This window comes from Macrosteles quadrilineatus, unplaced genomic scaffold (genome assembly GCF_028750875.1).
Source record: "Macrosteles quadrilineatus isolate MER2022 unplaced genomic scaffold, UCM_ALF_1.0 Scaffold_3__2_contigs__length_128488019, whole genome shotgun sequence".
Classification (NCBI taxonomy): Eukaryota; Metazoa; Arthropoda; class Insecta; order Hemiptera; family Cicadellidae; genus Macrosteles; species Macrosteles quadrilineatus.
This window is the reverse complement of record NW_026542596.1, coordinates 112,512,388-112,529,014: the sequence shown is the minus strand read 5'-3', so window position 1 is coordinate 112,529,014 and position 16,627 is coordinate 112,512,388. Positions and strand designations below refer to the sequence as shown.

Here is a 16,627-nt window from a genome sequence, read left to right as displayed (position 1 = left end):
ATGTTTTACAGAAAATATTTGAATTGTATACATTTTCATTTAAACATACCGCAACACAGTATCGTTGCCTTCTGATTGTTGACCTAGGCGTCCTGTTAAATAGAGTCAATAAATTTTAATCTCACTTTTGATTGGAACTTTCTTATCTATTGTAGTATTATATATCAATCTAATGGTGTCTGTCTGTATGTGTGTTACTAATAGGTGCTAAAACTTCTGAACCAACTGGGCTTAAATTTTACAAAAATATAGCTACCATACCAAGGACCATTATAGGACTCTTCACATTTCGATACTGCCCGTAGGCCTTGCCCCTTTGGCTTTAAAAGTTCTGAGGTGAAAATTTTATAAGTAAATATTGATTGGTCTCCATGGCTGCGATGAGAACACTAACAATGTTTGTTTACATTTGCTTTGACACTTAAATGTAAACAAGAAGAACTATTAAACTGAAAATTTCACAATTTCAGACAGCTGATACAAAGAAATTAAATATAATATTTTCCATATAACTATGAGGTAGGTTTATTTTAATCTAACCTTTTATCATGGATTATTTATTCTAAAACTATGTCAATGATAATGGAAAAAAATTCTATAACCGTTGCTGTATCAACTCCGGCTCTGCTTTGGATTGAAGCGTCTAAGTTATGAAAATAATGTTATTGATTGGGGGATGTGTAACAGATTATATGCAACAGATGTAAAGATAAAATGTCTCTATTTTGTGTCCTCTTCCCGTTGCAAAGTACGGGTACAACAGCTAGTTGATAATAAATGAAGCGATTTAACTCTTTCAGCTACCTATTGCGTAATACATATAAAATTGGAGAATAAAACTAAATTTTTAATCCCTGTACTTATGCATGGCTCAGATATAGTGGGAGGAATTGTAAAGCCCTATGGTTATGATGGCAGGAAGCATTTGAGGGAAAAATAGAACTCAATATTAAAACATATTGAGAAATGTTACTGAAGGCAGAAGACACCTGGAAAGCATAAGGTCAAATTTTGGAAATTTTGGAACCATGTCCGGATATGAGAATGTTGGGGCTTTATAAAAGAGGGCATTGCAAACCAAACCTATTGGAGAGGTTTTGTTAATGATTATGGATGTAACCTAAAATATTGTTAAAGCATAGAATAAAAAAATATATTTTTACATATTTTGTTAAGATATGTACTCTTAATTTTTGTTTACAAACTATTATTATGTTCCAATGTTAAGCTAGTGGTTTCACGGAGGTGGACAAACGAGAAAAATGCTCTGTTCAGTTCTTCCCTTCGTAAATTTACAATAGTTAAGCTTTTTAGAAACATTATTTTTTAAACAGTCAATTTCTGTGTAGTTGTTCTTACCCATGATTCATACGGTTAAGCACAAAAATAAAGGAATCAGTGTACTCATATTGCATTGTGACGATTCCATTAATGGTGGTTGTAAGGCCAGGTGCAGGTTTCTTGCGGTGGGGGTATTTTCAATTATTATTATTTTTCTTAGGAGTCAATACACAATATTTAGCACCTTTACTACTGACACTGTATTTTATTTCCGTATACTGTGCCACATCGATATTAACAGATATATGCATACAACTACAAATATATAAGGTTTGGTTAAGATTTAAAAAATGTCTATAACATAATTGTCTTTAAAACCTATGACACAAGTATCTCGAAGCCTATATTGAATGAGATGTTTGTGTGAATAAGTAAGGATCGTCGTCGGAAATTATTACCATGTGTATGAGATGAATGTTGAATATTTTACAATCTTTGCAGCAATCTGCATTTTGCTGGATCATGCCTACATCGCTAACAATTTTACCAGGTGTTTATTTTTATAAAACATACAAATCCATATATAAATCCCAAAGTACCCATGAACTTTTCAGAAAACTACAAGTCACACCCCCATAAACACAAACTTAAAACATCTACAACATATACTTAAAACGTTCGTCATGACGAGAAACCTTGTACGAAACTATCCGTTATTTCAAAATTGCCCTTTAAGGTCGTAATTCCTTTCTAAAGAGAACTTTATATACTAATGTTAGAAATACCTCATCTATACTTATTTTGTTTGTTATTCTTTCAATTTATTACCTTATTAAAATCAGGTGTGATTATTTGTTTGTATTACTGTATTCTGTTTTGTTTAGTTCAGCTTCAGTATCCAATAGTCAGTGGCTTTTATGCTTTAACCCAACCAATCAATAGTTTTATTAATACTTTGAAGCCAAACGGGGTGAAGCCCTTGGGTAACTTCTAGTTTGCATAAAGACATAAAAATCTTGATTTTCATAACTATATCTTATTAAATTTATAAAGTGAAATCGGAATAACAATTCCTTTGTTTGAACCAGACTAAAGTTGGGGGTTTCCAATTAGTATTATCAGGTCACATTAAGTATAAGTCAGTGTAGCTACTAAGTGCAAGAAATGAACGTTAAATTTCCCTCAAAATTGAAGCTATGATATAGCTTTTTATTAAAGAGGATTTCCATTACAGAGAATTTCCTCCTAACCTAAAGATCTGTCTACAATCTTGGTGGATCTATAGGTTAGTCTCCAAACCACCGTATCATGTAGATCTCATAGACAATAGTCATGGTTTAATTAAGTTTAAACTCAAGGCCTCCAAGAACATAAATCCTTCAATATGACGTGTTCCAGCACAATTTATCTACCAACGTTCATGATTCAACAGTTAAATATCAATCAATAATGTGTTCTGTATTAAAAATGTGTTTTGAGAGCAATCGATTCTAAACTATGCTATACAGTGTCACCGTCACCCTTTACCATTTATGTAAGGTAAATGCACCAGTAGCTGACAGTGCTCCAGAAGCTGATAGTTTGAGTTTCTTTACATTATAATGTGGTCTCTTAAAAATATTTACACATGATTGCATTGTCAGAAGAACATATGTTTATTCTTGATTTGTTTACAAACAAATCAGTGAAATTAAGCCCATACTCACTGAATGGTGAGGTGGTTTGAAAGCAACCCTGTCTGTACACGTCACATTTAGTCGATTACCTAATTAAATTGTTAAGAAGGTAAGTTTGGTTTTTTGTCATTTTGCTAAATTTCTTAAATAGTATTAATGATTAGGCTCAATATTTTTATCAATTATACCTTTGTTGACAATTTCATGATAAAATTGGGGTGTTAGGGGTCATGGATTTAAAATTATATCAATGTCAGGCTTTGGTACACAAAAGCCATACAAGTATAGCTGACAGGGGATATTTGCTACTTGCACAATATTAAATTGGTTTTACCCATCAAAATTTGCATGCTATTTATAATTTATCTGATATCACATTTTTATAAAATTATTTTAATTTTTTAATTAATAAGCCAAATTATCTTTAAAAAAATGTATATTTTATATATTTAAAATATACAGTATATATATTTTTTAATGTAAATATTTTTATTTTAAAATATGTAAAATAAATTTTCTTAAAAACGTTTTACATGATTTTATAGTTTAATTATTAAGTTAGATTAAATTTCTCTTATAAATTATAAAACCCTTAGGTTTAACAGCTAGTACATAGTTCCAGTGTCAGCTACTGGGACAACTGGCAGTCAGCTACTGGTACAAGCACTTTTTTCACTGTCAGCCACTGGAACACGTACAAAGGTTGAATTAAGTTTAAAAATGTTATAAAATATATTTAAAAACCCCTTTTTGTATCACAAATTTAAAAACTACACAAAATTTAGAATCATAAAATCCTTAATATCTCTTTAGTTCCTATTTATTCATTATTAAGTGCGTATAGTTTCTTATACTGTCAGCTACTGGTGCGTTTACCTTGGTTAATGTAGCCTATCTGAAAAGTCATGGCTCAACGTTATATAATAGAGTAGAATGATAAGATATCCACTCTATCAGCTGACTTTGTTTGCCAGCTGTTTTAGCACACATGTGTTAGGTTGTGTTTGAGTGAAGTGACACAATGTCTAAGTCACGGATATTGTTTGTTGTTTTCGCGGTTTCGTTGGCTTCGTCAAGTGCAGTTGAAAATGAAAATGAACCCTACAAAGTTGTTTTTGTTAACGTGGTAAGTACTATCATAGATAAAAAATTCTCCCTTAGTTTGTAGATCCTTAAGGATCAGGTGAAGACAATTTTATTGTTTATTAATTCCGTCTGGTGCACTCTAGCGGTCGTGTTTTGTTTACAATTTGTTTCTCGTCATTTGAGTGATTATAATCTTCATCCAACCATATAAAACGACCTAATCATAAACAATAATTCGTCCCTTAGATATATAAACAAATTTTAAAGCACAAATCGTGTCACGAACATGAACTATATTTGAAAATCGAGCTTAAAAATTTAGAATGGGATGAGAAGTCTACTTGTGTTGGTTAGTCTATTGCACTATATGTTGAGCATGCCATTTAAAGTCAGGCTCTTTTATAGATGTATACTTTGCTTCTGCCTTATTATGGTCGATGATTCGCAATTTAAAATTTTATTTATTCGTATCGAAGTTGATAATGTATTTTTAAAGTGTATTATTTCAAAGGATAATTATTTTTGTTTTAAGGTAAACCTGAAGGTTTTTCCCTATCACTAGGTTTTAACTACGCTACTTTACGGAGGATAATCGATGATAAGATCATGGTAGAATGAAGTTGAACCACTAAGTCCATCCATTTGATCTTAAATATTAAATAAATACTTAATTAAAGCTGTCGTTGTTATTGTAATAGTTTATTTTACGTCAGTTTTGTCATATATTCAAAACTGTGGATTCGTTTTAACTACGAGTATGATCCCCTTTAAGAGAAACACTACTTTTTATCTTAAGAACTGATACGGTATATGGACCCTAAAAGCTAGTGTTAGTGCATTACCACAAACTTCAAATCTCTAAAGCAAATAATGAGTATTTCATAGTTTAGCACTTTACATTTCTTACCAAGCTTGATAAGCATGATTGTATTAGGATAAGTGCGGTGGGTAGGTAGATTTTTAATTTGCAGCTTTGCAATTTTAATTACAGTATAATGTTGCAGTATTATTAGCATTATGAAATGGTGACACCAGGTTTTCTGTTCACAAAAAATTCCCTTAAAAACTTAATCCTAGCTTTAAAAACACAGCACAAAAGCTGTGTTTCGCCAAAACGCCAATCAGCTGCAAAGAAAAATAAGTAGGGGGGTCTTCTAAACTGCCTAAATTTTGTGAACAGAATATAAGAGTAAGTCACCTGTCTGCCAAATAAAGTAAACAAATTGAAAGCATAGAGAAAACATACGACCTTAGTAGATTTATCATACAGATGGACCAGCAAGACAAATGTTATTGTTAGTTCTGTCCGGTGCACTGTATAGGTCGTGTTTTGTTTACAATTTGTTTCTTATTTCAGTAATTCAAAAACCTCGTTTAACCAAATAAAACAATCCAATCATAAACAATAACTGGTTCTCTGGTTATATACCAAACATTACAGTGCAAATCATCAACCCTAAAATAATATAAACATAACTTTGTCAACCCTAGCGATCAGTGTCACCGGACATGAACTAGTCACGAAAAACGAGCTTCAAAATGTACAATGGCATGAGAAGTCTTCTTGTGTTGGTTAGTCTATGGTGGAAGGAAGTCACTGATTTCACGTGAAAATGTGCCACACTGTGGTCAGTTTAACATACAACATGGCAGTATCGGACCACATTAATATTTCATCAGTTGAGAGGAAAGGAGTTTTTTCCTTAAGTCTGAAAGCGTTTCCTTCCAAATATAGTTCAATAAGAAAATCTTCACTCTTCTTAAACCCATTTGTCCCAGTGACAGTAACGTTCTTTCTAGATTTAACATAGACATTTTTGTTCATTTAAATTTTAGGACAGAAGTAATTATTCCTTTTCTGTGTTTTTAGAGAATTGCCACAGAATAGTACAAGTATAGCTATTGCATTTCTATTGTAATTCTGAAGTATTTTGTATTGTATTGTGAGTTTATTTGGTTACTTTTCACTGTTCTGATGTCACCAAAATGGTTCACTCTTACTTCTGGGTATATAGTCTTAGTCTTGGGTATATCAATCTTTGGTCATACTACCAGAGAACAAGCCTGATTAAATGTTAATTTAATTTATTGGTTAATAAGAAATAATTGTAGAGAACAAAAAACGCCCTGTTTAAAATCCGGGGTGACCTATATTCCAACCCATAAAGATGATAAAACTGCAATAACGTAAGGTTTAATTTACCATTTTAAGTTTTTCTGAATGCTAATTTACACTTCTTATAATTTAACATCAAAACTATTTTAAACAAATAACACTATCCACTTAAAACTATAGCACGTGTCTTCTGATATCATACAGGAAAACCATATTGGTCTACATTATATCACTTGATAAAACTGGAGCGTTTAAATTTAAATTATGAGTCTACTTGTAATGGTTTTACTCTATACACTAGTTTACAAAATGGGGTTTCTTCTCAATGAAACTACAGGGGTTTTAATTTAGGATTACTATGATCAAGGTACATAATTATCAATGATCAATCATTGAGATAGGGACAATCAGCTCCCTAGCTGATAGGTAGGAGGGATAGGTCATAATAGAGATCGATGGGATAGGTGCGTATTTTTAACCTAAAAGAGTAAAATATGAGCGTAAAATATAGCGTGTGAGATGATCTGTGTTGCTTTGTTACTGATTACGATCAGCTGTTTCATTGGCCAGGATGCAAAAGTTTTATTTCAGGATTAGTTTTGCCAACAGTGTCAGTTAGAGCCAGAGCACAGAGGCTTCTGATTGACAATAATGAAGGTTTACTAATCGAAAAAAAATAGTTTTGTTCATAAAATCAAATTATAAATGCCTCAAATTCAATTTTATGCTGTTACTGTCATAGGTCATTTTTAAAGCCTCAATTATCAGGAACACATAAACTATGTTGTATTTACGGTTACGATAAAAAAATATCTTCAGTATCAATCGGTGTTTGCCCTTGTTCTTTAAAATACCATTTACTGATCTAAAAAAATCAATGATTTCATTTATTTTCCTGCGATGTTTTCTGAAATGAATATGATATTCCGAACAACTGCATGTTAACAGACTACAATGTAAACTAATATCCTGACCGCAAAGAATAAATTACTTTGACCACGCAAGAAAACTAGAAACTAAAGAAACGTAAATCCACTTAAGATCCTAGAGTAGTGTAGGGTCACTTACGACAACCAACGATGACGACAACTTTTATCACTGATTGAAATTGTGTAATTATTTTCAACACCCAATACAACACGACCGTAAAATCAGTGTTGCAACCTAACAAAAGTTGGAAACAGATAAAGTAACATTGGTAACTCAAAGACGCTCTTATTTAATCTTGATTAAACATGTGAGGTGGCGCAAAGGTTAAACTTGTGTAAATAAATTTCCTTTGGGATGTGTTTGTGGATTTAATTATACGTGAAAGCAAACAGAAGCCCCGCACTGAGTCTGCGATCCTTAACGTGACTAATACATTAAACCTCATTCAGCTTAAATTATGACTATATTAACTGCATTCAAATCATTGTGGATTTTCACAACTGAACTGTGCACATTTTTTTATTTATCAATGCCCATTCTTAAAATTGTGACTAAGCGTATTCCCTTTTTGATTTAAAATCCTTAAATCCTTATAGATAAGCTTAAGACAACATCAAGATAATTGTGTATGTAGATAGCTAGTTGATATTCACTAATTATTTTGGGTTAGATCAATTACGAATAAAAATAATTGTAAAACAGTTAACTTATTTGGTTATTAGGATTCACCATTTTAAGAGTACTCGCTAAAACAATTACCTTCGAATAGCAGATAAAATTTAGCAAAAGTCCCCGCGATCAATTATTACCAAGATGAAACACACATCAAAAAAGGCTTCCATACACTATTTCAAGTTAAAGGTTTAATTCACAACAATAATCTAAGAAAATGCCTAATTTTATATAGTTGTTACATTCAAGCCTTTTTCATTAAACTTGATCAAGTCCTCATATGTTTTTTGTTTACAATCATTATTAATCAACAACTTTAACTAAATAATACTTTCGCAATAACTTAACGTATTTTCCAAATTTCGCTAATATGAGTGACGAGGTGCGCCAATGCTACATTTGCTACGGGGATAGTGAGGATGGAGAATGGGTTTCTCCCTGTAAGTGTTCTGGAAGTGTGAAATGGGTTCATCAATCCTGTATTCTACTGTGGATCAAGGAACAAGAATCCACCAAGCCTTTCAGTACACCGGCCTGTAGTCAGTGTAAGACAGAACTGAAACTGTCCTCAAATAACGGGGTTGTCGTATCAGTCATGGAGTTCTTCGAAAGGCACAAGAGCACAATCGAAAAAGTGTTTCATGAAATTATCTTTTGCTTGGTCGAATCAAGGGTTCATCAAATGTTCTTCAAAATTGCGTTCATTGCTGTTGGAAACGGACTATCCTACTGTCTCCGGTACAGAAGAGTGAATCGACTTGAAAATGTTAAAATTCTACCGTACAAGGAAGTGTTGCCCAAGGATTCTGTCGAGATGGTTTGAAAATCTGTATAATCTATTGATTCACTAGAATGATCTTTCAAAAATCTTCTCCGTCAGGAGAATAAATCAGATGTCACAAAAGCAACTATCCATCATAAAGGAAATGCTTAAATTACTATCAGTAGTGTTGTAGGCTTATTTTATAAATTAAGTGAACTTTGGGAAATTAAAGTGCCATCTCTTACTCACATTGTTTGTTTTATTGTTTTATACGATAAACAAACCCAAAGAAGTATGCTTGTTAGGTATGCTTGATGTACGAGTAATACTTGTTAGGGTCTATAAATAATGGAAATCACATTCAATGAGTGTAGGGTATTTAAATAAAATCAGAACCATTCATTAAAATTGGTTTAATATTTTCTTTTATCTATGTAGGTTTTCATGAGTAGAACACGAGAAATCTAATTTTTATTAGAAAACATATAAATACGTATTACATTTTAAAAGAAACATCTGCTTCTGAATTATTTGTAAAACTTATTGTATGAGACTTCGTATATTGTAAATGTTACATGTAATTACTACTTCTTTTTATTGTTATTCTTATTTTGTGAAGTCTTGGTTAGTTACCTCTAAGGTATAGGGGCTAGAGCTCAAGAGCAATATTTCGAGCAAATTTCCAACAACCCAAAACATATGAAGTAAGTTAGCTTACTGCAATGAAGTGTTTCTATTTCCATTTTCCACCACGATGATTTTAGTTACAGAAGTTTATTTTAAGATCTACTTGATCATGCAATGCAGCCCTGTCAAAGCAATTGCTAAGTGAACGCTCAGTGTAAAGCCCCATGCCAGGAACCATGGTCGGGTGAAGATTGATAAAGGTAGCTGAGTTGATTGGGTTGGTGATTTTCACGGTAGAACTCACCCCTCATTTGTCTTACTTACCCCCCCCCCCTCTCACCACACAGGCCTAAATCACCTCATGTGAAACCCCACGTCTTTAGGTTGAATAGACCTTAGAGTCGTTCATGTTAAATCAAGATGTTATAAATTCTTAAGGTGGTTACGTAAGCAATCCTACTCCTAGTAAGATTATTTTTACATTTCCTGTACAAACGTTAGCAGTTTTACCAAAATTAAAAACCACCGCTTTTTTATGTGTGTATACAACTTTTTAATGTTAAACAGCCTCAATTTAAATAAATTGTGTCTGGCACAAGATGTTAACTAATAACAGGATGGTTTGTTTGCATGACCTCAGTGTTCGGTTTCTTTTACTTGCTATTTAAAATATCAATGTCACATATTTACTATGTGTAATAATCTAAGGGTTGTAGATTATTAATAATAATAACCTTGTAGTTTTTGAGCGCGCAGTATTTTTCGGCGAGGTATATTTTTGAAGCCAGTGAATATATGAGACCCAATATTATATTTTATTTACTTAAATCTCTCAAACAAATGTTGTACATGCTACATACATTTTCCCTATAAAATATCATAGTTACTCTCACCGCTTACGCATGATAAAGATTGTTCACAAGTTAATGGGAGAAAGTATGGGCAGATTGCTGGTACCGTTTATTTTGTTTTGCCTTTATTAACTTAACCTTAACTTTTGCCTTTTGTACTCACATAACAGCTGATATGTAGTTCCGTATATTTTTAAGGTTTTCTAGCAAAGAGGTAAAAAAGTACAGTATATGCATTTGGTATATATGAGTTACAGGACGGGCAGTATGCTAAATTGTAATGCCTCAAATCAAACTTTATGGTTTTATATTTTCGTATAGAATCGTGTTCCACGGGTGACGACGTGTGTGCTTGAAAAATATTTTCAGATATCAAACGGAATTACTCGATATAAATATTACAATTACATAGCATGTTAGTTAGGGGGGGGGGGTGTTAGTATTTCATTCATGGACACGGATCCCATATTGGTTAGTTGGCACATTTTGTAACTTCATGTTTCATCTGGTGGGGTAGTTTTCCGGGGACTAGTATTCCGCATCCCTGTAAGATGTATTAGAGCCAACAAGATCACTTCTACCACAGAAAACACACTACTATTACCATGTTTTCTGTGCTTCTACACTCTAACGTGTCCTTCACATAGAGTGTCATCTTCATGGTGACTAGACTTTCACTTGTGTTTCAAGTGACTCCACATGCAACAGTTCTAAGTGTTTTATCTTTTCAGTCATGGCATTATCATGACATTGGTAAACTAAACCTGCATTTTTCGAAGCAGCACACGAGTTCGACTTTTTGTTATTTTCTGGATACAACTTTAGTATTATAATTGGGCTGCAATTGTATAGTAGTGAATGTACTCAAAAACAAAATGTAAGTTACTTGTAAGCTTCTCGGACATCTAGAGAAATGGGTCAATTTTCAAGATGATATGTCTGACAATTTTGTACCACTTTACCTTCATTTTTTTTATACTTTTTCTACACCAGAATTGTCTGCCCGATTAGAGAAATAAAATACGAATATAATACATTTTTAGTCACAATGTACTTAGTGGTAGCTTTTATAATCGTTACAGAATATTAAACTTTTAACTGCCAGCTCCACAGACATGGTGCCAGAACTCCGGCCTACTTTTATCCGAATGACCCGTACCAGAATGCTTCCTACTGGCCGGTGCCCATGGGTCAGATGACAAATGTAAGTATCACAATACAAAATATAATAACACATTAGTCAAACATTTTTTTTTTTTTACGTTCTTACAGTCTTTATTGGTCATACTTTGAAACAGGTTCAAACTAATATCTTGTACAATAGTATATATTTTTAGTTGTAAGAAGAAGTTAATCAATCATTTTCAGGGTATGATGGAACAAAGAATAGACTTTTTAAAATACAAATCATTTTAACAGGCTAATGTTTTACTAAACATTTTACAAATTGAAGATTGGAGTTACGTAACATTTTTTTTCTACAATTCAGGGCAACAACGAGGTTTTAACTATTCTCTCCCTTTTATAAAATTTCATAATTTGAAGCCGTATATTTTATGTTGAATCTTTGTTACCAATAGAACATTATGTCTATCATAACGAATGTTTTACGTAGTTGAACATGATTTATTTTTGACAGCTAGGAAAACAACAAGTGTTCGAGCTCGGCCAGTGGCTGCACAAGAGGTACAGCGACTTGCTGACAGACCACTATAGCCCTGACTTGATCTACGTGCAGAGCACTGACAAGGACCGCACCCTGATGAGTGCAGACTGTCTTTTGGCGGGAATGTACCCACCAGAGGGAGCGCAGATATGGCGGGAGAATCTGACATGGCAACCCATCCCTGTGCACACGAGACCGTTGTTTCTCGACGCGGTAGGTAATATTGAGATGTAATTAACTTTTTCCTACAGTTAACAATGTCCATGTTCTCTCACTGATTTGAGAAAGCAAAGTGGCCAATTCGCTCATCAGTGAGACAATGTTAACATTGTCTCACTCTAATTACTTTGTCTCACTCCAGATTTGCAACGTGAAGGCACGAAATAGTGAGCGCGTAACAGCAGGCAACGTCGTATGCGCGCGAAATACGTTGGCAGCACTGGCTGTAAATCAGCTGGTCAGCTGTTGTACTGTTGTATTTGTCACTTCACATTAAATGTTATATTAAAAGTTCACTTCTGTGTAAAAATAGGTTATGTTTCTTCACCAATTTATTTGTTTTTTGGTAACTGTAGGAAAAGTATAATGTGCAACTCGAGTTCAAAGTGCAATTGCCTCACTCGAGAAACCATTCCTCACTCGCCTACGGCTCGTGAGTAAGGATTTCTCTCGAGTGAGTCAATTGCTCACTTTTCTCACTAGTTGCACAAATAACTATAGTCTCTTGATCGCGTTTGTTATTTCACTTCATTTGAAGGCCGTCAACACAAATAATAAACTAAAAAGTGCACACACACACACACACATTCAAAGTAGGTGCACATTAAGCGGAGCTTGCATATTAGCGTTGAAGTTGTGTTTTTACTGCCGGTGAGCGTGGTCAATGATGACGTCCATTCGTTGTATCCTTCCCTCCAGTTAGTTGCAGTGTCACAAATATAGTTTCTTATTATAGGAGTAAAAGACAAAATGGAAAAGCAAGATACGTAGACTGTATGAAGAAACAGTATTTACTACAGGAGAATTTTACATTATATACACCACGAAAAGATCCTGATAATATACTCAACGCGATCAAGATCATATTATAAATCAAATATGTCAAAAAATGTACAAGGCAAATAGAAATAAAATTAATTATTTATCAAATTACATTCATAATCAATCAAATTCGGACGTCATACAATACCCATCAGAGTAATACTACGACGTCATATAAACCCCCCTATTGATATAGTAAATTAAATATTATATAGTCAAATGTATAAAAAATATGTCCAAACTTATATTTCAATTTTTCTTTTGCAGGTTTTAGCACAGCCTCCAAGATCTCCTTGTCCTGCGTATGAAGAAGAACTTTACAGAGTGTTTGCAACTGATGAGAAAATCAAACAGTTGAACCAAACATACGCCGATCTATTAAAATGGACGAATGATAATTTAGGAACAAACTTCGATTTGTTGACTTTGTACAATTTGTATGACACGCTATATATAGAGGTAGGATGTTTTATCATTTATACTTTACCTTAATTTTTATTGGATAAGGTTTTAAGTACGCCGATATATTAACCTAACTTATTTGTGTCATTCTCATCTTCTGTGCCAATTTTTTTTTTCTTTTGCGTATGCTGCTATCGACTATCTCTAAGTTTGATGTCCTGATTGTATAAGAAGTTTACTTGGTAGGATAAACAGAAAGTCCTTCTGACGAAGCTAAGAATGTATTTCTAAGTTTTAAGATTGTTTATTTTTTTAAAGACGTGTATTCATTCCTAATTCTTGAAACTGAATTTTTCAGAGTCTGCACAACCTAACCCTGCCAGCGTGGACCACTAAGGTGTTTCCTGAGCCGATGAGAGAAGCCAATGTTTTCAACTACATGATTGTAACTTGGACTCCCAAACTAGCTAGACTGATGAACGGTAAGAAATTAGGATCACGTCAAAAATAAAAGTTCAATTCTTTCTTCAATTTTTCAAAATGGTATTTCTCGTCTTACTTTTTTTACTTAATTTGTATTCATCCAAAGGTGGGAGGAGGTGTAAAGAAACATCATCCTCATGCCTTTGATCCATCTGCTCCACTTATTCAAGGCCACTTATTGCAGATCTTGCCATTTCATGCAATTCTCAGTTGATCTCTCCCACACAACTTTTTAAATTCCCATTTTTTTACTTCTTTGACACATTGCTTTTGAATAGCACAAGTAGACTTCTCATCTCAGTGGAAAGAAAACTGTATGTTTGTATTAACGTTTTCTGTTGGTTACATGAAATTATTGTTAGCTCTGAAGCAAAATAGGGACTCACAGCATATTGGTGATCTTTTCTTTTCATTTCGGCTCAAGGTAGTTGTGGGATTGTAAGTTAAAATGCACAATTATTTGAGCATAAAATGCAAAATTCTCGATCACTCTTTATAACATAGATCTGTACCCGTGCTTCGCAACAGAAAGCAAATTCAGTTTAGAAAAACGGGTGCTCCCTTTAATGTATAATAACATATCTTGATAGCCTAGTTAATACTATCTCTGGGTTGATACAGCAAGGGTTATAGAACCTTCTTTTATTTCCATAATCAACTACATAGTTTTAGAATAAATAATCATTGACAAATTTTCATACCGTATAGATTTGTGTAAAATATTATATTTCATTTGTTTGGATCAGCTGTCTGAAATTGTGAAACAAGCATTTGCCAGTTCTGGTTGTTTACATTGAAATTTCAACGCTATGGTACACATTGTGAATTTCCCCATGGAGACCAATTAATATGTACTTTTGAAAACCTCACCTCTAAACTTTGGACATACAATCGGCGTAGCCCGAGAGGAACTCAGGGAGGTGAATAGCCTAAGACATTTCTAGATATATGTGGCCCATCTTTGTGCTTAATTTTGGGTGTATCAATTTAGTGTTTTAGTCGTGAGAGCCACACAGACGGACACCACCTAAATTGTATAATAGTATAGATAGAATACATTTCCCGTTGAAGAGCCGTGAATATAAAAAGTATTGTAATATGCTATAAGAATTTTTTTTTTCATTTTATCCATGAGTGTACTTCCAAATATCTGTTTTCCGACGTATTTCTTAATTTTATTCTATGAAATGAGATGTAATGAAAGAAATCAACCTAAGCTGTTTATTAACTTCTTCCAGAAAGAAATAGTGGTGGTCCATTCAATGCTCTAGTTTTTATAAACACTTACCAAAGAGTATGCTATGATGGCTGTTAAACTAAAATCTACCACGGTTTGTATTTAATCTTCGTTACATACTATGAACGTTTCCTCCATTCAGTTCAACAATCTCTGCGCAGGTTTATTGGTCCAAGAAATGATATCCAACATGATGGAAAAGGCGCAAAACAAGACGACCAGGAACCTCCATGTGTATACAGCCCATGACGAGACAATTGCCAACCTCCTCAACACTCTTGGAGCCTTTAACCACGCCCTTCCCCCGTACGCGGCCTGTGTCATGATGGAGCTCCAGGTGGACACGAAGGGAAGCTACTTTGTTTCGGTATGTTAAGTATTTCTTCATTAAAGTTGTGTTTTAATGATATTTACAGAAGATCTACCAATACGCTGGTTTTGGACTTTGTAATAGTGATCTGGATTACAATTCTTATGTTTCAGTCATCCTTTTTGTTGGGTGAGGAAGGGTTCTCTAAAGCTATGTTACACCACAGACAAGGGAAACTTATATTTCCTTAGTCAATGGTGGCACTCTTGGAATGTAACGTAAATTAAAACATTAGAGCAGTTAATGGGTGTTGACTTAATCTAAATTAGTAATTAACTCGTAGTAATACAACAACTTTCATGTTTCTTAAACATTATTCCAGATAAGGATATTTTAGTTATTAAATGTAAAACAAAGGTTTTTATGAGTTTTCTTATTAACATAGGTAGTTGTTTTAAACTCCATACACGCTTGTAGAAGGAATATTTGTATTAAAATATTTTATTCTAATCCAAACACACCCATCATAAATGTGTGCTAGTTTTGTCCTGAGTATACTAATTTGCATCACCACTGGTCCATGCAAAATATTTAGTGTGATATACTGTAACCTTCGTGTTGACAGTTGTACTACCGAAACTCTACTACAGAAGACCCCTACCTCCTGACAGTCGCGGGGTGTTCTCCACTGTGTCCCTTGGACCAATTCATCAACATCACTCGTCCTGTCATACCGGAGGACTGGAACGCCGAGTGTGATGTCTCAAGAAGTAACGGGCATCAGGATTTCTGGAGTGATTACAAAATTCGACTGTATTTATTAGTGTTTATTTATTATATTTTTAATAGATATTGAAAATAGTTTGTTGCCCACACTAATCCATAAATCACATTTAGTAACTTTTTTCGGAAAATCTATTTGTGACTGCATACGTTTATCGTTGCCATATTCTGCTGAAAAAAAGGTTGCCAAGATTGGTTGCTGAGAGCACTGTTGGATTTCAAAAGGTAGAGTAATCAAAACCAATTTTTATATTTAATCTGCAGGCTATCACTTAAATTGTTCACGACATTAACACCTAAGTTAATTAATTTTACTATGATTATTTTACTTCACTGCTAAAACGTGTCAAAACATATTTTTTTTCCAGTTTGAGCTCTGTTAACTCCAAAAAAATGATGACATGCATAAAATTTCTAACGAAATTGGCATACCTAAACTTAAAATATTTTTTTGTTATTTACGTAATGTTTTCTAAGTCGTTTATAATGATCAGTGTCTCCTATCTTGGCCAAATTTGTTTTTATAGTGCAATTTGTTTTAATCGTTTAGTGAAATTATGGACTATTTTTTTAATTTCTCTTGAGCTATATTGTATGTCTATGATTGTATTTTATTGTTTTTGTATATGTTTAAAATACCACCTTAATTTTTATATTGTGTAATCTGTGTAATGTATTTTCTTGTAATAAATACTCATAATAA

General features: G+C 33.4%; 1 protein-coding gene across 1 annotated transcript; it reads left to right on the top strand.

Moving 5' to 3' along the window:
* The first annotated feature begins 3,960 nt into the window (after positions 1 to 3,960).
* Positions 3,961 to 16,443, top strand: LOC128989984 (prostatic acid phosphatase-like). The gene is made up of 7 exons (XM_054412173.1): positions 3,961 to 4,083; positions 11,108 to 11,206; positions 11,642 to 11,881; positions 12,977 to 13,168; positions 13,470 to 13,593; positions 14,993 to 15,198; positions 15,767 to 16,443. Exons 1-7 carry the CDS (start codon positions 3,979 to 3,981, stop codon positions 15,995 to 15,997), a joined length of 1,197 nt encoding a protein of 398 aa, XP_054268148.1. The 5' UTR covers positions 3,961 to 3,978; the 3' UTR covers positions 15,998 to 16,443.
* The last annotated feature ends 184 nt before the right edge of the window (positions 16,444 to 16,627 follow it).